The sequence below is a fragment of the Monodelphis domestica genome, chromosome 7, assembly GCF_027887165.1.
Source record: "Monodelphis domestica isolate mMonDom1 chromosome 7, mMonDom1.pri, whole genome shotgun sequence".
NCBI classification, from domain to species: domain Eukaryota; kingdom Metazoa; phylum Chordata; class Mammalia; order Didelphimorphia; family Didelphidae; genus Monodelphis; species Monodelphis domestica.
The window spans coordinates 95,260,898-95,288,732 of record NC_077233.1 but is presented as its reverse complement, the minus strand read 5'-3'; the positions used below and the strand labels follow the sequence as shown (position 1 = coordinate 95,288,732).

The 27,835-nt window shown below is 44.5% G+C and overlaps 1 protein-coding gene across 2 annotated transcripts; it reads left to right on the top strand.

Annotated features, from left to right (window-relative positions):
* The first annotated feature begins 1,874 nt into the window (after positions 1–1,874).
* IBA57 (iron-sulfur cluster assembly factor IBA57) lies at positions 1,875–26,694 on the top strand. Of its 2 annotated transcripts, XR_008913489.1 has the most exons (4): positions 1,892–2,289; positions 16,911–17,254; positions 23,535–25,771; positions 25,819–26,694. XR_008913489.1 is itself a non-coding variant. In XM_001376822.4 (3 exons), the coding sequence occupies exons 1-3, from the start codon at positions 1,952–1,954 to the stop codon at positions 23,924–23,926; spliced, it is 1,074 nt and encodes a 357-aa protein (XP_001376859.1). In that variant the 5' UTR covers positions 1,875–1,951; the 3' UTR covers positions 23,927–26,694. The 2 variants fall into 2 exon arrangements, 1 of the variants encoding a protein (XP_001376859.1); XM_001376822.4 differs by having other exon boundaries at positions 1,875–2,289; positions 23,535–26,694.
* The last annotated feature ends 1,141 nt before the right edge of the window (positions 26,695–27,835 follow it).

The window sequence follows — 27,835 nt, the reverse complement described above, 5'->3', positions numbered from 1 at the left end:
GTTAGTCCTGGCATAGGAATGAGGGAATGTTGGGCTATATGTGCACAGATATGTACATATACACATATATACACAGAGGAGAAATCAAACTTCCTCTCAAATACCTATGATTCAAACTCAGGTCCTCTGTCTCTAAATCCAGTTTTCTTCTCATCCTATTAGGATGAGAGGCAATAGGGGTGATAGGAAAATTTTATTTTTGTATATGTTTATATATACACACATATTATAAACCATGAGGCAGAAAGGAGGGGTTTCAAAATTTCAGCCTTGTGACTATTTGCTTTATATTTTGGGAAATCTTAAAATATTAAGAGATCATGGAACTGAATTCAGAATGAAGCAGATATTTGTTCTGTCTCTATTGATCTGCACCCTGAGTGAAAGGCACTGAAGAAATTTGGTCATTCCTGCCTTGTAAATTTATTGAACCTTATAAATATTCAATAATCCAATTACAGTAATATGTAGAGGGAAGGTCTGTTCTTTCATGTTTATGAGGTCAGGAATTGCATACCTAGGACAGTTCCGGTTCTTTTAAAGTCCCTGGAACCATTAAAGTTGATTCATATTCTGGGAAATGTCATTGACAGCTTAAACATTTTGTTTTCTACGGAATATTTGTTTGGGCCAGACTACCAAAAAAGAAGGGAAAAGATGTTAAAGGAGTGAAAACTTCTCTAGGTATGCAATTCTTGGCCTCCACACAAAAATCTTTTCCTCACTGTGACTTTTCATATTAAAAACATTTTAAGAATTTCCAATCTAGTGCTACAGTGATACATCAAACATAAATTTTATTCATTTACACACTACAGGAATATGCATTATAGTTACACATGTCATATATTATAATCATGGAAGTTCAACAGTCATGCTATCAATACAGAATTTCAAATCCTCAAAAGTGCCCAAACAAGACAAAAAATATAAACTCTTAAAGCTTTACTCTTAAAGCAAACCAATTGTAAGACAGTAGGGCTCCCTGCTCTGCCTTTCCAAGTTACTCTCCTTGATGTTCTAGCCAAAATGGACTACTTACCATCTCCTTCCTCTAAGCCTTTGCACAAGCAAGCACACCCTATTCTTTGGGTGCACGTTCTCTTTTTTTCCCCAAATACACCTTCACTCAAAGCTCAGCTCATGTACAACTCCTATGGAAAGTCTCTTCACCTGCCTAGTTATAGCTCTTTTCCTCTTGAAAACATTTCCTATTTATTTATCTATACGAAGGTAATATTACACCACTACTAGCCTCAGGCAAGCTTCCTGAGGACAGGCACTGTTCACATTTGTATCTTCAATACCTACTAAGGTGTCTTCTACCTTGCACTTAATAAAAGCTTGTAAAATTTAGGAATTTGAAAAACTGATTTAAGTCTGGGGAACAGACTGCAAAAAATGCTGGGGTGGGAGATGGCATGTAGTTTCAAGGACTGGAAACTGAGGTGTAGGGGAGGAGAAATCAAACTTCCTCTCAACGGCCTCTAATTCAAACCCAGAACCTCTGTCTTTAAATCCAGTTTTTTCTTATTCTATTAAGTGAGAATCAGCAGGTTGTCAGTTCCAAGTACTGGAGAAAGTGGAAGAGGAAAGTGAAAGCTTTGTGGTAAAAATCCTCCCTGCTGCGTTTAGGAAGGAGGGATTCCTGGAGGAGGAAGGCTTTTGGTGACGCTTTTTTCTTCACTCGCAAGAACTATAAGCTTCCCAAGGGTAAAATATCCGAACTTTCTCTAAAGAAAGGCAGCTCAGCTAGCATAGCAAGAGCTCCCCCAAGCATAGTCCGACGGATAAGGCTTACACGATTGGCTAGCAGATTGATTGAAAGCCATAATCACCCCACCCCTCCCGCCCCTCATTGGGCGCCTTCGCTTGTGGGCGGGCCTGAGCCGTGGTGGGGGGAGGGGAGCTGTGGCCTCCTCCCGTAAAGGGCACAGTGCTACTCCTCAAGATGGCTGCGGCGGTACTTCTCCGCTGGGCAGGCCCAGGCCTCTACAGTTCCTTATGGGGGCTGCCGTTTGGCGCAGGACTGAGGCGCCGCCTGAGCCTAGGAAGCGGTAGGGACGTGGAAGCCGGCGGCAGTTGGTTGTACTTCCCGCTGCGTGATCGCGACGCGCTGCGCGTGCACGGGCCCGATACAGAGTCGTTTCTTCTGGGGCTAGTGACCAATGAACTGCCGCGACCGGTCCCTGAGGGCGGGGCAACATCTGAGCCGGCCCCGGCGCCCGCGCACTACGCTCACTTCCTCAACGTCCAGGGCCGGACGCTCTATGACGTCATCCTCTATAGGTGCGATGGGATTGGCGGGGGTGGAGGGGAGGATGGGAAAGACCATGTTGAAGACTAGGGGGTGAATTACTACATCGAGTTCCATATTGGTGGTGGGCGGAGGGAGGAAGAAAAGGATTATCTGTACCTTTTATTAATATCAGTATAATAATAACTGACATTTACAGCTTCTTGAGAATCACCCACATTTCTTTTGAGCTTATAATAAGCCTGCGAAATAAGGAGTTGTCAGTATCCTTACTGAGAAACAGTGTAGTTTATTGCCAAGCAAGCTGGCCATAGGTGCAGAAAACCGGTAGTTCTATAGTGCTTCCTGTCTCAGTACTGCTGTGTGACCCTGGGTAGGTTACTTCTCAGAGCCTTAGACAGCTCTCAAAGACTATAGTTTTAAGAAGTGCCCACCTGCATTGATAACGCGAGTTTCTTCATACCAGTGAAATGCCAGGTCCATGTTTCTAATAATGATAAAAATATAACAGCTAGCTTTCAGATAGTACCTACAGTCATCTAATTTTGTCTTCACAACTCTGGGAGGTGGGAGCTATTCTCTACATTTTACGCATGAAGAAACTGACGCAAACAGTGGTGAAGTGATGTGCCCAATGACATCCTCTCTCCCTAAGTATTCTTGTCCCCAGTTTAGGAGGAAGCTGAAGTTTAGAAAGAGGAGAAATGACCTAGGTACCTACTGGAAGGGTCCATACTACTGCCTGTAAAATTGCAAAAATCATTCTAATACAGCTGATATTTAAATATCATGTTGCAATGTATGTGTATATATGTGTAACATGTTTACACAATGCAACATCTTTCATATATCATATTATGCATATATAATCACTTTAGAACTTCACAACAATCTTATGGGGTAGGTAAAGTATTTTTACCCCCCTTTTTCAGATGAAGAAAATTGAGACAGGTGAAATGACTTGTTCAAGATTAATAATTGATATAATAATACTGTAGCAATGATTCCATTAATAGCCTTTTCAAGTTTATGTTATATCTCATTACATTCTAATCACATTCTTTTAATATAAGTGGGTCATAGTCATCCTATCTTTAGAGGTCATCTAACCCCATTATTTTACAAAGGCAGTGTGGGGAAGAGGTAGGAAGGGAATAAGCATTTATTAAGCACCTATTGTATGCCAGATACAGTCTTGAGCCCTTTACAAATATTATCTCATTTCATCCTCAAACAATTTTAAGAGGTAGGTGCTATTATTATTTCCATTTTATAGATGAGGACACTGAGGCAAGATAGGTTGTCCAGGGATCACATAGCTAATTAGTGTCTGCAGATAGTTTTGAACTCAGGGCCACCTGACTTCAGGACCAATATGCCCATGGTGCCACCTAGCAGAGGGGAAGAGACTTGCCCCAGTTAACATTCGACTAGAGAGCCAGTCTTTGTACCTAGATTTCCTGACAGCAAATCCAGCTATTTCCAAAGTCTTTCTATGTTAACCTGCCCACAGTCTACTCAAGTATTAAGTCAAATATGCCTTTGGCTCTATTCTGGGGTTTTCTGGGAAATTTGACAATTGGCCATCCAAAAAAATATGCCTACAACATACTTTTTAAAAATAAATAAATAATTCTTACCTTCTGTCTTGGAATTGATACAAGGCTCTGATTTTTATTATTTGCCAATTTCCAATGTATAAATGTGCCATGTGCCATTGAACCTTGAGTCCTAGGAGTGCTTCCCAAATGGGGCTGAATAATGGCTCGAGATGTGGGGTTTGCCCTCCTGTTTCTTGCCAGTTGGTCCAGCAGCATTGAATGGGTGCCCCCTGAGAGCCCAGGCACTGGGTGACTCTTGCCTTGGAGTTTCCTTCCAGCTCCGATTCAGCGATTGTGTCCTGAAGGGTACCCGTGTGACTAGGAGAGGGTGAGTCAGGAGCAGGGCCCAGAAATAAGAGAGAAGACAGTATTGGATCGCCTTAGGAGGATGGCGCAGGCTCTTCTAGGTGGCGGGGTGTCAGGGGGAGGAGACCCAAAGGATCCTGTCCTGGGGCTAGCAAGTGGTGGCGGGAATATGAGCTCAGGAGGGGATGGATGGTGGGGCAGGACTCTGGAGACATGGAGCAGCTGTGAGTTTAGACTGGTCAGTCTCTCCACACCTACATCGAGCGAGTGTTTGCTATGTGCTGGTCCTGCTTCTAGCCAGACTCCCTGTTCTCTCCTTGGACCCTCCTCCGCACCAGTTACCCTCCGGGGGCTCTGAATGTGATCTCTCCTCTGCGAGGCCTTCCTTCTCGCCTCTCCTTCTTCCTCCTCTCCTTCTTCCTCCTCTCTGGAGAGGATCTCGCTGGTTTGTCACTTCCCCCCCACACACCCTCAGTTGGGTCAGCTCTTCATTTCCCAGTTTGTATCCCCAGCAGGTAGAGGGGGTGCTTAGGAGTCTGGGGAAGGGCCATATGTGCTGGGCATTGAACCCGAAGTCAGGTTTGTCAGTCAAGCATTTATTTATTGACTTTATGTCTTAGAATCAATACTGTGATTGGTTCCAGGGAAGGAGAGCAGTAAGGGCTAGGCAGTGGGAGGTTAAGTGACTTGCCCAGGGTCACAGAGCTAGCTGAGGTCAGTCCCATCTTCTTGCCTTGGCCCAGAGGCGAGTCTTGGCCCTTGTCTATCCTTTTGGGGAAAACAGCACAGGCCACAATCTAGCAGCCTTTATCTACAGGGGTGCAGGGCAGCTTCTCCTACCTATTTATCAGCTATCAGCCCAGCCCAGCCCAGCCGCCGCCCGAGGCTGGGCTCTGGCCTGGATGGCTTGAGGGCAGCACCTCATCCTTTCAGTTTGAGCAGCCCTTTGCTAAGTGGTGCTGGAAGGGATAGGAGAGGAGAGGACTCAGCCCTCGAGACACTGACGGCCAGGCTAGCCACAGGCATGTAGAATCAGGAAACCAGGCACCCACTTTGGCTCTCACATGCCTGTGTAGCTGTCGGATCTGGGGCAAATCACTTCCCTTGTAGACCTCAGTTTTTTCATCTCTAAAATGGAACGATGTTTTCTCCATGACCAGACCACACAAGGTCGTTTATGAGAAAAGTACCTTCTCAAAGCTCAAAGGGCTAAAGGAGTGAGTTCTGTCGCCATGATGAATATTGACTATGGTTGCCATTATTGAAGAGCCTGGGTTCACAGATCAAGGACTAACCCAATACTAACCTAGGGCCAGTAGGCGAATAAGTGTTGTAAGCACTTAGAAAAAAGAAAGACCAGGAAAAGGAAGGGGGGCTTGAAATGTATGTCAGATTTTTTTAACCTCAAAAAGGCTGCTTATTATCAGGCCTGGTCATTGGAGCCCAACCCCTGCTCAGTACTTTATCAAGCCCAATGAAGGGCTTTTTTCATTTTTTACTTTTTTTGTTGTGTACACCGTACATTTTGTTGTTCTTGCCCTTTGATTCAAGTGATTTTTTCTTTTACATTTTCTCTTCCATTATGAACTTGACAAGTATGAACATACAAAGAGAATTGTCTTTTCTTCTGTCTTTTAAAAATGTACATCATATTTATCCAACTAGTAACCAAATTACTCTACTTAGCTGTGTCCCCTTCTCTTTTGTATTTTAAGAACTGTTTTAAGTGACCTTCCTCCTTGTTTTTGATATCTGATATTGCTATCACTGTCCACCAACAGGCCTTCCCTTGTAACAAACAAGTACTGTTGAGTGAAATGAATTCATTTCGTGTTGGCCACATCTGCACACACACCAGGCTGCCCCTCTCAACATCACCTCTGTGCTAAGATGTGAGGAGCCTGCAGTCTTTTTAAAAATTTTAAACTTTTCTGTTTTAGAATCAATACCAATTATCGATTCTTAGGCAGAAGAGTGGTAAGGGCTGGGCAATGGGGGTTATATGACTTGCCCAAGGTCACACAGCCAGGAAGTATCCAAGGCCAAATTTGAACCCAGGTCTTCCCTATACCAGGTCTGGCTCTTTCTATACTGAGTCCCCTAGCAACCCTCATCATCAGTCCTTTGGAATTGTGAGAGAACATCAAGCCAATGGGAGTTGTCACCTGGTTCTGCTGATTGTGCTCTGGATCCCTTCAAGCAGATGTTCTCCAGGGATGATTATGAAGCCCCTGTACTGCACAGCACCAAGCGTGGTGATCCTAGAGTGACAATGAGGGATATGACCCAGACCTCACTCTCAGGGAGCTTCTCATTTAGTGAGGGAAAAGAGGAACAAGTGCACAAGAAACCGTGCTAGAGGGGAGTGAGCAAGTGCTGAGGATAGGCATTGGGAGGCAACAAGCCACTGCCTTCTTCCTTGTTCTGCCCTCAGTGCCCAGGCAGAACCAGGCTAATCCCTCTCACAGATGGCAGTTCTTCTAAGACTTAAAGTAATTAGTTCCCTCCATAGCCCCAGACACCAGTGCTCTAGGTATTCAGAGAAGAGAGAGATAAAGGGAATAATAAAAAGAGAAGGCTGGATTTGTCAAGGATGGGGCTTCAACGGAAAAGACTGGATTGGAGCTGGCCATATAGAATGGGTAAAAATTGGATGGACAGAGGAGAGGGACAGCTAGGTAGAACAGTAGCTAGAGTACCAGGCCTAGAGTCAGGAAGACCTGTGGCCTCAGACCCTTCCTCGCTGTGTGATCCTAGGCAAGTCACTTAACCCCAAATGCTTAGCCCTTGCTGCTCTTCTGTCTTTGAATTGATACTAAGAGAGAAGATTAAGGATCTAAAAAAAAATTAAGGGAAGGGAAAGGAGAAAAACTTCATGAAGGAGGGGCATTTCCTTCCTTCTCTCTCTCTCTCTCCCCTCTCCCTCTGCCATCTCCCTCTGCCCTCTCCCTCTACTTTTCTCTCCCTTTCCCTCTCCTTTTCCCTCTCCTTCTCCCTCCCTCTCTGTCTGTCTGTCTGTCTGTCTGTCTCTGTCTCTCTGACTCTCTCTGTCTCTGTCTCTCTGTCTCTGTCTCTCTCTCTCTCTCTCTTGTCTTCAAGTGGATCATCCTATCAAGAAGGACTAGATTTGCTCTTTTTGGCTCCAAAGGGAGAAAATAGGAGCAATGGTAGAATTTTGCAGAGGCAGATTTCAGCTTGACGAGAGGATATGCTCCCTGACTTTGGGAGTTATACAAAAGAGTAATGGGCTGCCTTGGGAGCTCGTGGTTTGCTTTTCTCCCTGAAGGCCATCAAGCAAAGGCAGGATAACAAGTTTAGTATGTTGTAGAGGGAGATTGTTTAGGTGTTATATTGGAATCAGATCATCTTTGGGATCCCCTCAGGCCCTTCCAACTCTGAGCTTTTGTGATTCTGTGACCTGGAGTCCAAAGCCAGCTAGTTATGTGTTATATAGAGATAACAAACCATGTGATTCATAGGCTCATTGTAAAGAAAGTGCTTTGTAAACCTTCAGTGCCCCATACATAAGTTAGTCCAGGCTGATCAGAGAGGGAGCTTCCTGATGGTGAGAGAGGTATAGTGGTTAGGAGTTTATGGACAGAGTAGGTGGGAGGGCCTTTGGGGCCAAGGGTAAGGGAAGTCTGTGGTTAATTTGTCTGGCCTGGAGGGTGCCTTGATATAATTTAGAATTACAGAATATCAGGAGGGAACTTTATATATCATCTGGTCCAACTTTCTTATTTTACATGTGACAGAGAGAAGACACTTTTCAGAACCAATGATGGGGTTCATCACTGGGTTTTAGGAAGGACATTCATAAGCAAGGGAAGATCTTGGGGAGTACTTCCAGGGTGGTGAAAGCTTGAGATTATAACACAGGAAGAGTAGTTAAAGAAATCAGTCATTTTAGCCTGGAGAAGAGAAGCCTTGGGAGAAAAGAGGGTGAAGGTTGGGGAAGGAAGGATAGTTTCCTTCAAATATTCTAAGGCAGTGATGACAAACTTTTTAGAGATCCAGTGCCCAAACTGCACCCTCACACATGTGAGCCCCCACCTTGCCCCATACAGGGGAGGGAGGAAGTGCACCCATTGGGCTGCTGAGCAGAGGGGTGGGTGATGGGAGAAATGTTCTCAGGCGTGGAGAGGGGGAGGGGAGCAGACCTCTCCGGCATACATGCCATAGGTTCGCCAACATGCTTCTAAGAGACATCACTTAGAAGAGAGGATCAGACTCTTGGCTTGATCCAGAATACCAAAGATGCTCTAAACCTAGTCTTCATGTAAGCTAAAACTTCCTGACCATTGGTGCTGGCCCCTAGGAGAAGGGGCAGGCCTGGACATGATCACTAGTTGAGGATTCATGGATCAGGTTCTGGTTTAGAAATAGAGAGCACCTGATGGTTCCTTCTCTCTTCCTTAGTCTGGATTGCACCCAAGTGCCAGGTTCTTCAGGCATTCTATGGCACCAGTGCCACCCAGTGGCAGATCTGGAGTCTGGCCTTGTTCCTGCTCCCTATCCCTACTGCCTTGCCATTTAGAGCTCCAGCCTGAGGCCTTACTGTCTGTAAGGTCAGAGAATGGATTGGAGCCCTGTTCTTCTGACAGCAAGACCACATCATGCTTCTTCCCCTGAAATTGTCCATGGCCCAAGGCAGCACGCTGAAAAGGGAGCTCTCACTGGGAATTTTGGCATGGAACACAACTTACTAATTCTTTCTATAATAACAACAATAACAATGGTGATGATGATGGCAGCACTTTAATATTTGCAAAGTGTTTTACAAATATAATTTCATTTGATCCTTACAACAGTTCTGGGAAATAGGGATAATTATTATCCCCATTTTACAGGTGAGGAAACTGAGGCAAACAGAGGTGAAGTGATTTGCCTAGGATCACACAGGTAGGAAATATCTAAAATTGGATTTGAATTCACATCTTCTTGACACCAAGCGCAATGCTTTATCCACTCTTAGTTCCAGAACTATTTACCAGTTCTGCTTGTGACAGTAAATCCTTTTCAAATTTGTCAAAAATCCAGAAGAGAGAAAAAAGAATATCACGTCATCATAGCTCCAATTTCTTTAGTACTTTACAATACATAATATACTTTCAAAACTCCTGTAAAGGAGATAGAGCAGGGATTATCTTCATTTTAAAAATGAGAAAACTGAGGTAAAATAGCAATAACTAGCATTTACATAGTCCTTTACAGTTTATAAACTACTTTACATGTTATCTCACCACAGCACTGTGAAGTATATAGTGGAGATTTTATTGTCCCTCATTACAGATAAAGAAACTGAAAGGTTTAAAGGGCTTCTTCAAGGTCACACAATTCAGCATTTTCACTTTAAGAATCTTGGATTTACCCATTGGGTTCTCTCTCCTCTGATGTAATCCCTTATTAGTAGTAGTAGTGGGTTGTTGGTCAAAAAATTCATACCTGGTGGATAATCCTCTAGAGATGTATCACTCAGCATGTAGCCACGCCATTTCTTGGACAAAGGTGGTACATTGCCAGGCCTGGCCTGAAAGCTGTTTCTTAGGATTTGCCAGAATTTGCAGTTCCCTGGCATAGCTTCTAAGTGGACCGCCTCCACAACCCAACAAGACATCAGAAGAGGACTCCCATAGAGGTCCATATGCCTTTGCCACATAAAACAATTTAGTGACAGTACAGTAAAGGGCTAGAGCTGCATATAGCCTGTGAGATTCAGTGTTCAAAGGCAGAAAGGGTAAAGAGCTCCCTGAAAAAGCCCAGGGGAGAGCCACAAAGTGATGGGAAAGTCTTAGTAAAGCCTTGTAAGCTAGGAGCAGTAGAAACTAGAGAGGGATAGCCCAGGTGTCCCTACTCTTCTGTTCTGAAACCTAATAGAGGGTCCTGAAGACCCAGCCCTCTGAACCCCAGAGATCCAGAGCCTCCTATTACGAGGTCCTGAAGACCCAGCCCTCTGAATCCCAGAGATCCAGAGCCTCCTATTATGAGGTCCTGAAGACCCAGCCCTCTGAACCTCAGAGATCCAGAGCCTCCTATTATGAGGTCCTGAAGACCCAGCCCTCTGAACCCCAGAGATCCGGAGCCCCCATTACTAGGTCCTGAAGACCCAGCCCTCTGAACCCCAGAGATCCGGAGCCCTCTATTACTAGGTCCTGAAGACCCAGCCCTCTGAACCCCAGAGATCCGGAGCCCTCTATTACTAGGTCCTGAAGACCCAGCCCTCTGAACCCCAGAGATCCTGAGCCTCCTATTACAAGGTCCTGAAGACCCAGCCCTCTGAACCCCAGAGATCCAGAGTCTCCTATTACTAGGAGGTAGAGGTCAGCACAGACACCTAGGGCACTCAGAATGAGACTAAGCAGGGCCAACCACACCACTCAAATGCAGCAGGGGATAGGACCAACCCCTAGCACAAAGTCCTGATGTAGGAACTAAAGCAAGAAATATGAATAGATCAAAGAAAATAATTGCCAGTATAAAAAAAATTATTGTAGATCTGGAGATTCCTCTTGGCCCCAAAAAGAAAGTAACTACTACAAGTACTGCATGAATATCTAAAAGAAATGAAGAAAGAAAATTAAAAATGAAATAAAAGCACTAAATGATAGAAGACTAAGTTAGAAGAAAGAGTGGTAAACCCTCTCTAAGAAATGGAATCCCTAGAAATTAGAACAGAATAAGCAGAAATCAATGATTCCACGGGACTGAAAGAAATGTTAGAACAAAATCAAAAGATTGAAATTAAAACATGTAAACTATTTCATAGCAAAAACAGTTGACCTAGGGTACAGGTCAAGGAGAGCTCATTTAAGAATCAATGGATTCCATGAACACTTTGGTTTAATAAAAAAAGCTTGGACATTGTTTTAAGAAGTCATAAACAAAAACTGCCCAGTTTTATTAAAAGTAGAAAGAAAGCAAAGCAAAATTAAAAAGAATCAACTTTAGTATTTTTCCTGATATGGGCTCCAAACACAAAAGTTCTAGGAATATGATAACCAAGATGAAGAGTTCCCACATGAGAGAAGAAATATCTCAAGCACCTAGAAGTTTATCCAGATACTACAGTCAGGATCACACAAGAGCTGCCAGCTTCTACTAAAAATTAGAAGATATCTTGGACTATACCATTCCAAAAGACAAAAGAAGTTTGCAATTAAGCAAAAAACTTGGGAAAAGCTGAGTATAATCCTTCAGAAGGTAAAACAAAAGAGAGGAGGGAGCCTTTGAATGGAATAAAGGAATTTTAAGAATTTTTGATGAAAAGGCCAGTGCTGAATAGTGATTCTGAAATATAAACACAAGAATTTAGAAAAACTAGAAAGATAAGGTTTTTTTGAACAATTAGAATGGACCATATGATAATGCTGTGCTAATATACTAATGAGAGAGAACAGATAGTATCCTTTCAGAAGCTTAATGTTGTCCAAGGATATCAAGGGAATTAAATAAGAAAAACCAAGGATTTGGGGATGGATTAGTTCTGTTTTTATGATTTTAAGAGTGGCAAAAGAAACATATTAGTATAGAAAGGAAGAAGGGGGTAGAATTTTCAATTTCATATAATTGGGGTACGTGAGAAGAGTATACAAACATGGAAGGGGAAGGGTTTGGGGAAAAGTTCAGAAGGAAGCACAAATAGGTAGGAAAGTTTTGAATAGAATATGTGAAATTTACTTTCTTTTTAAGCAAGTGGTATGAAGTAGAAATTCATGGTTTCATATACCATTCTCTTATGTTCTATGTGTATGGAAATGCTTTTTTTTTTCATTGTTTAAGTTCAGAATTTTAAAAATTTAGGAAACAAAAAAAGTTGACTGGGGCAAAATATTCAGAGAGGGAGTAGTCTGTGAGTGTAGAACAAGACATCCATTTTCATACATGGCCAATGTATTTGGTTTTGTTTGACCGCTTATTTGTTATATGGGATTGTTCTGTTGATTAAAAAAAAATCTAAGGAAGTTTTTTAATTTAAAATGTATTCTAAAAATTAGTTTATTGAGATTTTTAATAATTAAAAATGATCATATTTTGGCCTAGAGGATTTTTTGTAAGTGTTGAGGAGATTGTTAGAATAAAGGAAGTGTTATCTCTTCTGTCTTCACTCTTTGTTGCTTATAAAGTAACTCAAATTATCCCAAACAAGCCTTCCAACCAGCCAGGTTCTTCACTTTATGGTGCACAAAGGCACTTAATTTCTAAGAAAGTTTAGATTCTTTTCTTTAGCATCCAAGATCCTCCACCAGCTGGTGGCACCTTATTTTCCTATTGGCCTCCCCCATCCTTTCCATGCCACATTCTAGTAAAACCTAAGTGCTGGCCCTAAACACATCTTCTTTTGATCCTTTGCTTTTTGCTATTCTTTATGTTTTAAAATACTCACACTGCCTTTATGTGTCTGCTCAGCCCCTAAGCATCTTTTAAAGTCTAGCTCCTGGGGCTCTGGGTAGCGCAGTGGATACAACACCAGATGGAGAGATGGGAGCTTCTGCGTTCAAATCTGGCCTTAGACTGTTCCTAGCTGTGTGACCCTGGGCTAGTCCTTTAACCCTGATTGCCTCAGCCCTTGACATTCTTCTGTCTTAGAACTGATACTAGAACAGAAGGTTAAGGAGTTTTAAAGAATTTTAAAAGTCCGATTCCCATTCCCCTCCCAGGAGAGCTAGATTATCCAGTGTAGTATGCGTGCTTCCTTTCTATCCCCAGTAACAAGAATAGTAGGCTAGCAGAGATTGTCCCTCATCTCAGCTTTGTGTCTTTCTCACTGTTCAGCATCAAGTTCTGCAGATATGAGGATTACTAAAGTCTGGTGTGGCTGGGTAGCAGGGATGCGGTCAGGGAAGCCTGCAGAGGGGTGTGCATCCAGCTCTTCCCCTTGACCCCAGGCTCATTTTACCCAAGGGCTCTCCGCCTGGCCTCAGTGTAGCTCTCTGGACCCATAGCAGTAAGGGGGGTGGGGGGGCTGAGGAGGGGCCAGAAGAAAGAAGGGGGTTGTTTGGTGTAATGGGGTCCGTTTTCACAAGGTAACGAGTAGGCTAGAGAAGGGGCCACCTTCTAGAAGCTGTGGAAGGAATCCAAAGGATGAAATGGAGGAAGCCTGGAGTCTAAGGTCAGTCAACAAGTTACTTAAGGTCAAGCAAGAATCCACAAAGACTAGATGTATAAGCAAAAAAGCAGGTTTGGACTTCCCTAAGAGGCTCCTCTTGCCTCCATCTCTCACCATGCATTGCATGCGGTTCAGCTGTGGATGGCTGCCCATCATTGCCACTATTTCCCACAAGAAAAAAAACAGTTTGTCCAGTGGAGAAATTCTTCCCTGGACTCCAGACTATAAGCCTGACTCAGGCTTCAGGCTCCAGACTATACCCCTAATCCCTCCCACCACCACCACCCACCCCCCCCCTGCAGAGGCATTTCTACAACCTAGGCAAAATTATCATTGTTCACCAGAGCCTTTGAGCCCTCCCTATAATACATAAGATTTCCTTATGGCAAAATCATTCCCTATTGGTTATGGAGAGCCTGGTTTTCCAGCAGTGAAGGGAGATGAATTTATTTTAAAACCATTGCCTTGATTTGGAATTATGTCCAAAGGGCTTTAAAAGAATACATGCCCTTTGACCTAGCAATATCACTAATGGGTTTGTATGCCAAAGAAATTTAAGGGGGGGGGGGGACTGTTTATACAAAAATATTTATAGCTGCACTTTTTGTGGTGGCAAAAAATTGGAAAATGAGGGGGTGTCCCTTGATTGGGGAATGGCTGAACAAATTGTGGTATATGATGGCAATGGAATACTATTGTGCTCTGGAGTGAACAGGAGGATTTCAGAAAGAGCTAGAAAGACCTACATGAACTGATGCAGAGTGAAATAAGTAGAACCAGGAAAACAGTATACACAGAAAGTGAATTATTGTGGGACAATCAAATGTAATAGACTTTGCTACCAATAGTAGTGCAGTGATCCAGGACAATCCTGAGGGACTTATGACAAGAATGCTATCTACCTCCAGAGAGAACTGTTGGAGCAGAAATTCAGATGAAAACATATGATTTATCACTTATATATGTTTGAGGTTTTGGTTTTAAAAGATTATTACAAAAATGAATAATATAGAAATAGGTTTTGAGTGATAATACATGTATAACCCAGTAGAATTGCCTGTTGACTCAGGAAGAGGGGAGGGAGAGAACATGAATCATGTAACCATGGAAAAATATCTTTATTTGAAAATATTTATTTAATTAATTAAATGATTAGCGTTCTTTCCCTCCCCTCTCCCAGCCCCTCCTGTAGCCGATGCACAATTCCACTGGGTTTTACATGTGTCATTGATCAAGACCTATTTCCATATTATTACTATTTGCATTAAGGTGATTGTTTAGAGTCTACACCCCCAATCATATCCCCATCAACCATGTGATCAAGATGTTTTTCTTCTGTTTCTACTCCCACAGTTCTTTCTCTGAATGTGGATAGTGTTCTTTGTCATAAGACCCTCAGAATTGTCCTGGGTCGTTGCATTGCTGCTAGTAGAGGAGTCCATTGCATTCGATTGTGCCACAATGTATCAGTCTCTGTGTACAATGTTCTGGTTCTGCTCCTCTCGCTCTGCATCAGTTTCTGGAGGTTGTTCCAGTCTCCATGGAATTCCTCCACTTTATTATTCCTTTGAGCACAATAGTATTCCATCACCAACATATACCACAATTTGTTCAGCCATTCCCCAATTGAAAGGCATCCCCTCATTTCATGGAAAAATATTTCAAAAAATAAAAACTATTTTAAAAAAACATTGCCTTCTGTCTTAGAATTGATAAGTTCCAAGGCAGAGGAGTAGTAAGGGATAAGCAATTAGGGTTAAGTGACTTGCCTAGGGTCACACAGCTAGGGAGTGTCCGAGGCCAGATTTGAACCCAGGATCTCTTGTCCCCAGACCTGGCTCTCTATCTGTTGAACTACCCAACTGCTCTAGGTAGGTGCATTTATTATTATTTTTTTTTAAATTTAAATTATTTTATTAAAAAAAACAAAACTGTTTTTTAAAAAGTCTCTCTCTGTGTTGTTCCCTTGTATATTATACTCTGGGCAGCTGCCTACCTTACCTACTACTCCTATTTTTGGTGATATTATAGAGGTCCATCCCTAACCACAGACTGAGACTGATCCCTCCCCTGACTTCACCGGCAATCTTTTAAATATGAGATTGGTTAAAAAGACTAGATGTTAAACAACATGGTGATAGGTTCTGGTCAAGGTGACATGTACAATACCCAGTGGAATTGTACATTGGCTACGGGAAGGGTGGGGGGGAGGGGAGGGAGGAATGAAGTATGATTTTTGTAACCAAGGAATAATGTTTGAAATTGACCAAACAATAAATAAATAAATAAATGATGAGTTTAAAAGTTAAAAAAAAAGACCAGATGTTGATAGCTTAGTATAGTCCCTTGATGGAGACACTCTTCAGAACCCGTATTGTACTGAGATGGGGACAGAAACTCCATCCTTATGTAAAGTTGTTTGTGTGCTTTCTATATTGAACATTGAGAGAGACAGACAGACAGACTGAAAGCTGGTCAGTCTCCTCAGTAGTATCTGACTCTTTGGGACCCCATTTGGACAGTTCTTGGCAAAGATACTAGTGTGGTTTGCCATTTCCTTCTCCGGCTCATTTTACAGATGAGGAAACTGAGGCAAATGGTGTGATGTGACTTGTTCAGGGTCTGTCAAGATTTGAAGTCAAGAAGAAGAGTCTTCCTAACTCAAGGCTGGCTTTTGATCCATTGCACTGCCTAGCTCCCATAGATAACTAGCTAGTTAATCTCTTCGATCACAGATGCTTGGAGGCAAAACCAAACTTCTCTGATTCACTTCATACAGATTTTGAACCTTCCCCGGTTCCACACCCAGCTGAAAATGAAAATCTTCCTTTCCAGATTTCTGTTAGTGCTTTGTCTGAATAGGACAAGTATCCCTTCCACACTGTGACTTTTCCATTGTGGTTTCAATATTTTGCCTGTCAGCATAAAGAACTAAATGGGGCAGGGCAGTTGGGTGGCTCAGTGGATGGAGAGCCAGGCCTAGAGACGGGAGGTCCTAGGTTCAAATCTGACCTCAGACACTTCCTAGCTGTGACCCTGGGCAAGTCCCTTAACCCCCATTGCCTAGCCCTTAGCACTCCTCTGCCTTAAAACCAATATACAGTATTCATTCTAAGACAGAAAGTAAGGGTTAAAAAAAAAAGAAATTAAATGGGAATTTGGGGGGAGTTTTGCAGAAGTTGCAGAGGACACAGAAAAGGTTTAGAAACTCAGAAATGCATAAATATGTATATAGTATTATATAATAATATATTTTGTTCTTAATAACATACACACCATTTCTTTTTAAAGCTAAAACAAAGAAAAAGTTAAAATTTGCAAAAAAGAACACAAAAGCCAAAATATCTTAAGCAAGTTTTCCAGATCTCAGTGCTGTACCCCCAACCCCCTCAATGTGGAAGGAATACCTATACGTTTGTCTTGCTCACATCTTAACCTTTTCACCCCCCACTAGATTCCTTCCCTTGAAAACAGGAAGAGTTTTTTCTTTTTTTAAACCATTTTAACCTGGGTATCCTCAGCACCAAATACGGTGTCTTGAATAAAACAACAGGTGATTTCTAGATACGGGTTGAATTCTTGAAGTTGGATCTTTTTTCCTCCCGCCTTGCTCAAGACCTTCTTTCTCTTTTCTTCCCAGACTCCATGAACACCAAGAGGAGCCTCACTTTCTCCTGGAGGTCGACAGCTCCGTATCTGGGGCTGTTCAAAACCACCTCAAACTCTACAAGATCCGCAGGAAAGTCAGCATCAGCCCGTGCCCAGATCTCTCTCTCTGGGCTGTCCTCCCACAAACTGCAGCTGAGGCCTCCGCAAAGCCCTTGTTAGAGAAAGGAGGCAAACCTTTGGTCCTCACCCCGGACCCCAGAGCAGCGTGCATGGGCTGGAGGCTAATTATCCACAAGGAAGATCTGGCCCAGGAGGTGATTCCCAAGACCCAGATTAGACACTCTCAGGACTATCATAAGCACAGGTATCAAAAAGGTAAATGAGAGCTCGCCGCTGGGGTGGGCAGCGGAGAGGGGACTCTGGCCCAGAGCTGTTCAGGAGTCGCGCAGGCCAGGGATCCTGAACCTCTTCCGTGTCGTGGGACTTGGGAAGTCCTGGAAAGCGCAGGTATCCCTTCTCAGAATCAGGTTGTTAAATATAGAAAATAAAGCAGGCAGGATTACAAAGGAACAAGGTGGCCCAATGGGTAGCGTGACCCGGAGTCAGGGACACTCATCTTCATGAGCTTGTTTGGCCTCAGACGCGTACTTGTTGGGTGACCCTAGGCAAGTCCCCTCAGTTTCTTATCTGTAAAGTGAGCTGGAGCTAGAGAAGGAAATGACAAACCACTCCAATGTCTTTCCCAAAACATCCTCAAAAGGAGGTTTCTCTCAAAGAATTAGACACCACTAAAAAAGACTAAACAACAACTATAATGAAAATTAATTATATTGGAAAACAGAGGGGGCAGCTGGATGGCTCAGTGGATGGAGAGCCAGGCCTAGAGATGGGAGGTCCTGGGTTCAAATCTGGCCTCAGATACTTCCCAGCTGTGTGACCCTGGGCAAGTCACTTGACCCCCAATGCCTAGCCCTACCACTCTTCTGCTTTGGAACCAATCCATACGGTTGATTCTAAGACAGGAGGCAAGGGTTTTTAAAAAACAGATATAAAAATATTTTATAAAATAAGTTCATGAACCCCTAGGTTAAGAGCCCTTGGACCAGGTGGTTAAATAATAATAATGATAGTCACGATGATCACGATGTGGAAAAAATTTCTGACAATTGCTTTCTGATGTGTTGCGTCAGATTCCAAATCCATACTCCATTCCATATGACCGAAGGCATGTATCACACATGCAACAAGCAACCCCTGAAGGAAATAAAGCACAGGATAGCGTGCTTTGACGTGCAGTCAGATTCCAGCAGTTCCTTCTGTGCCCGTGTGGCTCGTATACTGTGGATGCATTTTCTGAGGGCCTTCCTTAGCCCTGACATTCTGGGTTCTGCCTTTCCACTTCTCATACTGTCCTCCTGGCTCCCTCCAGAGCAAGAAGCCCACCAGAAGCTGCTAAAGATGCATGCTATTCTTTCCCTGCTCAGTCACCCCTGGAAGGCAGACCTGGTGAGGGGGTTATAAATGACAGTGCCAAGAGCCCTGACCTGGGCGTCAAGCCAGCTCCGAGGCTCAGCTTCCCACTGATAGAACTTCAGGCCTGGAATCTGGAGGACCTGGGTTCAAATCTGGCTTCAGATCATTCTAGCTGCGTGACCCTGGGAAAGTCACTTAACCCTAATTGCCTAGCCCTTGCTGCTCTTTGTAGACAGAAGACGAGTTTAAAAAAAAAAAAGGTTGGGATGGGAAGAATTTAGGACTTGGAGTCAGAAGGCCCGAGTTTGAATCTCTTCTCTGCCACTCAGTCATTATCCATCGGTGTGTGTTCCCTAGGCCTGCTTTCTCATCTCTGAGGGGGGCTGCATGATGTCTCAGATCCCTTCTAGCTCTAAATCTGGAAAGACGCAGCAGGTAAATGCACTTTTCTCTAGGAGCCTTCCTAGCGACATGATGAAGGCCAACTGTGTCCGTCACAGGAACAATGAAAAGGAAACGGTCTCTCCCTGAAATGACGCCCTCCTCACCCAGTCCTTCCAGGGGCCTTGGCCCTCCTCATAGGCCCCCTTGTAGAGCCTCTTGAGGCGGGGAGGCCCGCCCCCCAGCAGCCTGAGCCGTGGCTGCCAATGACCATCCAATGCGGGGCTGGCATTGTGGACGGAGAGCTGGACCTGGAGTCAGACACTCACTATTACCTTACCCGGCCTCAGGGGCCTTCTCTGAAAAATGGGGAGAACAGTGACACCCCCAGCATCACCGGGTGATCGGGAAGATCAAATGAGAGTATTTATAAAGTGCTTTGCAAACTTTACCATAGAAGTGCTAGCCAAGAGGAGGAGGAGGAGGATGGTCGTTGTTGTTATCTGCATTGGTTGTTTTTTTAACCTTTGCCTTCTATCTTAGAATCCATACTATGTATTGGTTTCAAGGCAGAGGAGCAGTAAGGGCTAGGCAATGGGGGTTAAGTGACTTGCCCAGGGTCACACAGCTAGGAAGTATCTGAGGTCAAATTTGAACCCAGGACCTCCTGAGTCTAAGTCTGGTGCTCCATGCACTGGGCCACATAGCTGCCTCTTGATAGCTTAAAAAAACCCACTCACCCCCATTTACTCATTTGGGCCCCTGGAATGAATTGGAAGGCTGCTGTGAGTCTCCTGAAGAGCCTGGGGCCTCCTTGCATCCCAACCTCCCAGGCAGATCTCAGTCTGCACACAAAGAACTGTGGGAGATGGAGAAGGCAGAGCAGCAGCCAGGCCTCGGACCCTGACCCCACCAGCGGGGGGGGGGGGGGGGGGGGGAGGGGGGGGATCATGAACTCTTTCCCCTCCCTGGATGCCCCTCAAACTCTTGGTCTGTGGAATGACCACATTGGTTACAATGGGTGCCTGCGTGTCCGTGGGCCGGCACTAAACCTGATGAGGAGTTGCCCATTGTCCTGGGTCTGTAGCCTGGAGAAGGGACCTGAGAGCTGTCTCACAGGGTTTGAAAGGCTCTTGGGAAAGATGGATTTCATTTGTTCTGCTCCATCTAAGAGGCCAGAACTGAGAGCTGGGGGTGGAAGTTGCCCGAGGCAGATCTAGGCTCCTTGGGAGGAGAAACTTTTCAGGGAGAAAATCTGAGCTGGCCAGGCTGCTTGGGGAGATCAGGGGCTCCCTTTCTCTGGAGGTGAGAGAGCCCCTGGTGAGCAGCATCACAGAGAGGATTCTTGTGGGGGGGGGAGAGGGAGAGGAAGGGAGGGAAAGAGACAGAGAGAGAAAGGGAGAGAGAGACAGAAAGAGAGGGAGAGGATGGGAGGGAGAGAGAGACAGAGAGAGAGAGGGAGAGAAAGGGAGAGAGACAGAGAAAGAGAGAGACAGAGAGAGAGAGGGAGAGAAAGGGAGAGAGACAGAGAGAGAGGGAGAGGAAGGGAGGGAAAGAGACAGAGAGAGAGAGAGAGAGAGAGAGAGCCAGAAAGAGAGGGAGAGGAAGGGAGGGAGAGAGAGCCAGAAAGAGAGGGAGAGGAAGGGAGGGAGAGAGAGACAGAGAGAGAGAAAGACAGAGACAGAGAGGGAGGAAGAGGAAGGGAGGGAGTGAGAGACAGAGAGAGAGGGGGAGAGGAAGGGAGGGAGAGAGAGACAGAGAGAGAGGGGGGGGAGGAAGGGAGAGAGACAGAGAGAAGGAGAGAGGAGAGAGAGGAAGAGAAAGACAGAGAGGGAGAGGAAGGGAGTGAGAGAGAGAGAGGGAAAGGAAGGGAGGGAGAGACAAAGAGAGAGAAAGAGAGGAAGGGAGAGAGAGAAGGAGAGAGACAGAGAGAAGGAGAGAGGAGAGAGAGGAAGAGAGAAAGAGAGAGAGGGAGAGGAAGGGAGGGAGAGACAGAGAGAGAGGAAAGGAGAGAGAGAAGGAGAGAGGAGAGAGAGGAAGAGAGAAAGAGAGAGAGAGTGAGAGGAAGGGAGAGAGAGAGTGAGAGAGAGAAGGAGAGAGGAGAGAGACAGAGAGAGAGGAGAGAAGAGAGAGAGAGAGAGAGGAAAGACCCTGGGGGAAGGGGTCCCTAGATTTCTGAGGTGCTGCCATCACTTTTACATCAGATTAATTTCATGAAAGTTGTATTTAATTGCAATAATGAATGATTCACCCACACAGCTAAGTCACGAATGGTGCCAGTATTATGTCCCCTGATGTGGCTGCATTTGTTGAATTAACACCACATATTTCTACTCAACTGGAACCAAATACCATATTTTACACAATTATAACTGCAGTGTGAATTGCCCTATATTTGATTCCTTCAAGGGAATATATATACTGTCTGCCCCTTAGGAAGCATAGTTATTCATGAATAATCCTTTTTTTAATGTTTACCTTCTGTCTTAGTATCAGTTCCAAGGTGAAAGAGGGAGGCAATGGGGCTTAAGTGATTTACCCAGGGTCACACAGTGAGGAAGTATCTAAGACCAGATTTGAACCCAGCATCTCCCCATGTCCAGGCCTGGTACTTTATCCATTGAACCACCCAGCTGCCTTTCATGAATACTTAAAATCAGAGAACAAGAATTGCTTCATTTCTATTCTCGAGTAATCTTGTTTGCTAATTGCTTCGTGTATATATGCGTGTGTAAGTGCTCGTGTATCCATTATGTCTATGCAGAGGTAATATGTGAATATATGAATATAGTAGGTGTGTATATATAAAATGTCGTGTCTCTCAAATAGCCTAGGCTTCTCCCAGCTAGGGGCAAGTCCTCCACCACTGGGGTCAAATGGAAATAAAAACGGATCCCTGCAGGCTGACACTGACCTAGAAAATGACAAATTACCTACGCATTATCTTATTATTTATTTTGTTAAACGTTCCCCAAATATATTTTCTCTGGCTCAGGCCACTTTGGGCAGGCCTTGGGCTTGATGCCTCTAACCTAGACAGTTTTTGTAATTATTTTTAATCTCACAGTGAGCACTGTGAGATTTAAAATAGTGAAGCCCATAAACTGTAGTGAGTTAAAATGGTGGAAGATATAAATTGTGATAGATATAAGGGAGGGTGAGTAAATTTGATCTCAGAAAATATGTTTCACTACAGTGTCTTGGGTTTTTAAATCAAATATAAAGTGGTCGCCAGGGAAATATTCCCAATTATTCAAATACCCAAGTCAACTGGGTTTTATAGAGATTTTTAATTAATAATATAATGAGGAATTAGAGAAAGAGAGAAAGAGTAGGAAAGGAATAATTATGAAGGGCCTCAAGCCAATATGGCCTAGACCTGAGTCTTAAGAGAGAGAATCAGTCAGTCAGTCTTTTAACACTCACCACAAGGTCTGCCTAAACAAGGATTCTAGTGACACCAGGCCAGCTCCACCTCAGCTGACTTCACCAGAGAGCCTTCCAACCAGAGACTCTTCCAAAGGGCCTCTCTCCAGAGCCTCCAGAGGGACAGAGTCCCCTTAGAGGAGCTCCAGCGAGACCTCCTTAGAGATTGTCCTCCAAGAGCTTCCCTTCTCCAGAGCCTCTCTCAAGAGATTCTTCCCAAGCGATCCTCATCAAAGATCCTCCAAAAGGAATATATCCTCAAGAGATTCTGCTTTTTCTTATATAGGGGTTTTTCTTCCATGTCACCTCCCCTAAGTCCCTACATCTACCAATCACTGTAGACGCTTTCCAAAGGACTGCCCATCTAAATTCCTGCTATGTCAACCAATCTCCTCAGTAAGTCTGAACTAGAGAAAACACAGCTGAGTCAACTAATCTCATCAAGAGAAAACTTGCCCGACCCTTTTAAGTACCTAGCATCCCATTGTATCAATTCTAAAAACAGGCCTGGCTCAAAGAACTCCTTGCCCCACCATAAGCATGGATCCAAGTACTTTCTTTGTTTAGCAAGGAGTTTTTTTCCCCTAAAGCAGTCTTAAGTAGGGTTGGAGTAGAGGTCCTCCCATTTCTGATCCTGGTGAGTCCTCACATCAAAATGGGGAATGTTTCTCAGTAGGGAATTTGTTCCAATTAAGAATTCCCTGATGGGGAAATTTTTAACATTCACAAGTCTGAGAGATTTCAAGATTTACAGCACCACTCTAGAGCATCTTAAAGTAATTTCACACTTTTCCAGCGTTTCACTGCTCACCAGACACTTTTCTCACAACTCTGTGAAGGCCTCAGGACCCGTCTCACTATCCCCATTACATCAGTGGGGAAACCAAGGCAGAGGAAGATGAAATGACTTGCCCTGGGTAATGTGGCAAGCACGGACAGCAAGTGAACTACGGTTTAAGTTCAGGGCTTCTTCTGACTCCCATATGGGACGACACTGTGCTGCCTCCAAAGAGTCTTCAGACATTCTTGATTGACAGTCGCTCCCTGTGGTGTGCACGTTGTCTGAAAGGGCCCTAAACTCTGAGGCTGGGCGTTCTCACCCTAATGGAGCCACCGGGGCCGTGGAAAGGTTGGGGGTTTGTTGGTTGTTTTTTTGGCGTTTTGATTTCATTTTGATCAAAGGCAGCCTGGCAGCATGGAAAGAATGCTGGAGGGGGAAATGTCATGATTACTTGTTTGGAAGCTCAAAGCAGCCTCTCTGCCAGCTGAATGGAAAGAATCTACCAGGTGTGGTACAGAGGGGGATGGGTTGTTCCCAGCCCTGAGAGACCTGGGTCTGTGGGTGACTTCACTTTCTCCTCTTCTCTCTCCATAGGAATTCCAGAAGGGGTCAGAGACCTGCCACCCGGCGTGGCCTTGCCCTTGGAATCCAACCTGACTTTCATGAATGGGGTCAGCTTCACCAAAGGCTGCTACATCGGACAGGAGTTGACCGCTCGGACCCAGCACATGGGAGTCATCCGCAAACGCCTTTTCCCCATTCGGTTTTCAGCTCCCCTCCCGGAGGAAGGCATCTCTGCCGGGGCCAATGTCCTCACGGAAGCAGGAAAGGCAGCTGGGAAGTACCGGGCAAGAGAGGGTGACCTGGGCATTGCTTTGCTTCGGACTGAGAGAATCAAGGGCCCTCTTCACATCAAGACCTCCGGAGGTCAGTGTGTGAGCATCATTCCATCTGTGCCAGACTGGTGGCCTACAGCTAGCAAATGATGTCAGCCCCCAGCAGTGCCGGTGGATTTTACTGGACCCATTTCTGTGCACACTGTGTAGACATTCTCCCTTCCTGCTTCGATGGTGGGGAGGGAGAGTGTATCCCACCGGGGACGGAGCTACCTTTTCCTTTGTCTAGTGCTGCTGGTGTCGCTATAAATAGCCCATGTCCACAGAACAGATGGAACATGCTGTTGGGCTCCTCTCAGGCCAGGACCAGCTATTCCAGAATCCCTGAGGACAAAAGGGTAGGAGAGACCATATCCTGGGTCTGGCCGGATCTGTTATCAGAGGAACTTGCTACCAAAGGGCTCCTGGGGGGAGAAGCAGTCATCAGAGAGGCCAAAGCTGAGGATTTTGGCTAACATGTAGGGAATCAAGGTTCAGGGAATGCCACAGAGCTGATGCTTCCTCTGACTTGAAGCTATTTCCTGGTGGTTTGGGTTTTATTATGGCAGAAATCTGTGTGCCCCTCTTGCTGGTACTGATGAGCTCGTCATTTCCCAGGTGAGCCCTGTGGCCTCTGGAGGACTCAGCCCAGGACCTTGTCCATGTACCTGTGGACTGAGTAAAACCGAATTGTTAGGTACTCTTCTGACTAGCACTTGAATTTTGTGTGAATGCTTTCTTGGAAAAAAAAAGTTTCCTTTTGAACAAAAACAAATAAAAACCACTCTATCTAGTATGTAGCCCCCATATCTTCCAGTGCTTCCAGGCTGCTTTGATTCTCTTAGCCAAAAACTTCCCTGCCCCCAGCTTTCTTTGATCCCTCCTGCAACGACTTAGCATGAACTTTTTGATATGCTGCACTCAGGGGAAAAGCTGTCCTAGCTGAGCCCAGATGTTACAGGCTGGACAGCACAATGGGAACACATCAAGTCTGTGTCCTATTCTTGCCATAATAGTCACCATTGACATCAGACAGACAGAGAGGAGAGAGAATCACGGAGGGACCAGAGCAGAGCATTGCCAAGTTTAAGCCAGGCTCTGTTGCCCACACTTAGTCCATCGAGTGAGAAGGTGAATCTAGGCTTGTCTCTTAGAGAGCATCAAACCAGAAGCATCAGCCAACTTGCTGGATTATCAGCAAGGAAACACAGAAGTTAGCACAGTGTGGATACGGAAGACTGCCAAGAAGACACTGGTTTGCCTCAGGGTTATTGCCCTCTTCTCCCTCACACTTCACCTGCAAGAGGGCAGAATCTTCTTCACTTGGGGCCGACTCTGTGACAATTCTGTAGCACTGAGCATGAGTGGCTGTGAGTAGTTCCTTTGGTGGAGAGCCAGAGTAAAAGACCCTCATATAATGTACTCTAACCACATGCTACTGCCTCCACCAGTTCGGAACATGACCCAGATGTGGAATCCAAGAGACCTAAATCTAGCCTCTGTGATGTTGGGCATCTCTCTTCTCTCCGGGCCTTGACTTCCTTGTCTGTAAAATGATCTACACTCACTTCGAGGTCTGCAGTAGGAGTTCTAAACCATTTTTGTCAGTCTGGTAAAGATTACTATCTTCAGACTGTTTTAACTGCAGAAAACAAAATACCAAGGCTATTGGAATAGAGTTTTTGAAATATTTTAAAAAGAGGTTCACAGACCCCAGGTAGAGAATGCCTGCTCTGGATCCTAGGATTCTATGATGTTAAAAATAAGGTTCGGATCCAGGCTTTAAGGACAGAGCTCCTGAGGCCCCTCAGAAAAGTCCTGAGACAAGGCTCTCGTCTTTCTCTTGGGAGAAGATGTACTGAAAAAATAAACCAAAAAACCTCCCAGAGTCAATGGCATATTCCTCATCTGTTGGGCAGCCCCACTAAGAGATAGTTTTCTCTAAGATGCCTGAAGGTTTCTCAGGGGTTTAATAGTGATAGTTTTCTCTAAAATGCCTGAAGGTTTCTCAGGGGTTTAATAGTTTGCTGGGATATTTTTGTTCCTTTTCTTTCTGTGGACAACTTCCTGATCATCATTAGACAAATGATTCTGATCCTGGCCAAGACCAGCCAAGTCTGTAGTTTTATCCACTTCCAGTCAGAGGGGCCCAGAGTTCTCTGTGGGAGGCAGAAGGCTATAAATAGGCCTACCCACATGCAGGCACACATATGCAGATCACACAGGAATAAAAGAACTCATGCTTTAAAAACACAACTCATTAATTCATCTTCCTCTTAAAGTTTAACTTTGAAGATAAGGAGGCTATTTGTCTCTCTTAATTATTAATCCATCCTCCCCTCCCAGGGAAAGCTAACAGCACTTAAAAGTTCCTCACTAATTGTTTCTTGCCAAAAACTTTGGGTAGGACAGCACTTTGGAAACCTTCACTTTGCTCCCGCTTCCTGTTCAGAAATGACCCTGAAAAAAAATGAGCCACTTAGAAATGGCTTCAGTTATTCCTCCTCTGCCCCAGATGCAGTGGGGTTTTAATTACGGGTAAAACACTTCCTGGAGGACAAAACCAACTGGACAGTTAATGGCACATTTTCATTGGCTCCTCTGCGAAAGGTGGCCCCTTCCATAGCAGTTGGGGAGCAATTCCATTTGAATTTAATTTATTTTAAATTAGTTATAGGTGCTTATATTTAAATATATGTACATACACACACATATGTATATGTATTCCATCTAAATGGGGTTTTAAACAATCACTACCTTGAATCCTGTTTTATTGTGCAGTTAACCTTTCTGTCTTTCTGTGGGACTCTTGGTGAATGCTCATGTGTGAAGAAAAAGTCTCATAATGTTTGCCTAATAAAAAGTAGTTCTGCCAATAATCTATATGGACTGACCTGGGGGGGGGGGTTCCTGTCATTCCCCCTCACGCCCATTCTAGATCCATTCACTTAAACAAAGACTGCATGCCTACCACATGTAGAACCTTGAAAGGCCCTGGATCCGATACAAAGATTAGATAGGGCATGTCCCTTGCCCTTCCAGAGGTTACACTCTGGGGGAAGATGGGGAGGAAATAGGGAAGGGGAGAGAGAAGCTGAAATATTCCATTAAATTCACAAGTATTTATTAAAAGTGCCAACTGTTGAGACAACTAGGTAACACAATGGATAGAGAGCCAGGCCTGGAGTTTGGAGGATCTGGGTACAAATCTAACCTGAGACACTTAGTTGTGCGACCCTGGGCAAGTCACTTAACCTCAACTGCCTAGTCCTTACCATTCTTCTGTCTTGATACTAAGAAAGTAAGGGTTTTTTGTTGTTGTTGTTGTTTATTTAATTGCCAACTGTTCTGGGCACTGGAACTACAAATACAATGAATGGAATCATCCCTACTCATGAGGAACTACATATCCTGCAAGCCTTTAGAAAGCTCAGGTCTGGTGGGATGTTAATATTCAGTTCACAAGCATGTGCTGAATGCCTACTCTACCCAGAGCAGTGTCCTGGCTGGTTGCTAAGGAAAATACAGAATTTAGATGAGATATTGTCCCTGCCCCCATGGAGTTTAGAAGGAAACTAAACAAAGGACTTTCATCCATAAAACTGTGGGCCTCTGGGATGTGAGGTCCAAAAAGGGAGAAGGGTATTACTGACTGGGGGTGGCAGAAGGGGAGGGAATAGGTGGCATTTAATGTAGGCTTTAAGAGATGGTCAGGAATTCAACTTTCACTGTAGACCTCCTCAACCACTTCCTCTTGGGTCTATTTGCAGAAGGAAGACCAACTCAACTGGGAAGGCTTTGCCTAATGGCCTATCAATGGGTTGTAGAGCCATTAGGTGGTATTGTAGAAAGAGTGCTGGGTTTGGAGTCAAGAAGACTCATCTTCCTGAGTTCAAATCCATCCTCAGACACTAGCTGCGTGACCCTGGGCAAGTCACTCCATCTTGTTGGCCTCAGTTTCCTCATCTTTAAAATGAGCTGGAGAAGGAAATGCCAACCACTCTGGTATCTCTGCCAAGA

Coding starts and splice junctions, on each gene's coding strand:
- IBA57 (XM_001376822.4), top strand. CDS start 1,952: ATGGCTGCGGCGGTACTTCTCCGCTGGGCAGGCCCAGGCCTCTACAGT. Junction 2,290..16,910: donor TATGACGTCATCCTCTATAG/GTGCGATGGGAT, acceptor TTTTCTTCCCAG/ACTCCATGAACACCAAGAGG. Junction 17,255..23,534: donor TAAGCACAGGTATCAAAAAG/GTAAATGAGAGC, acceptor CTCTCTCCATAG/GAATTCCAGAAGGGGTCAGA.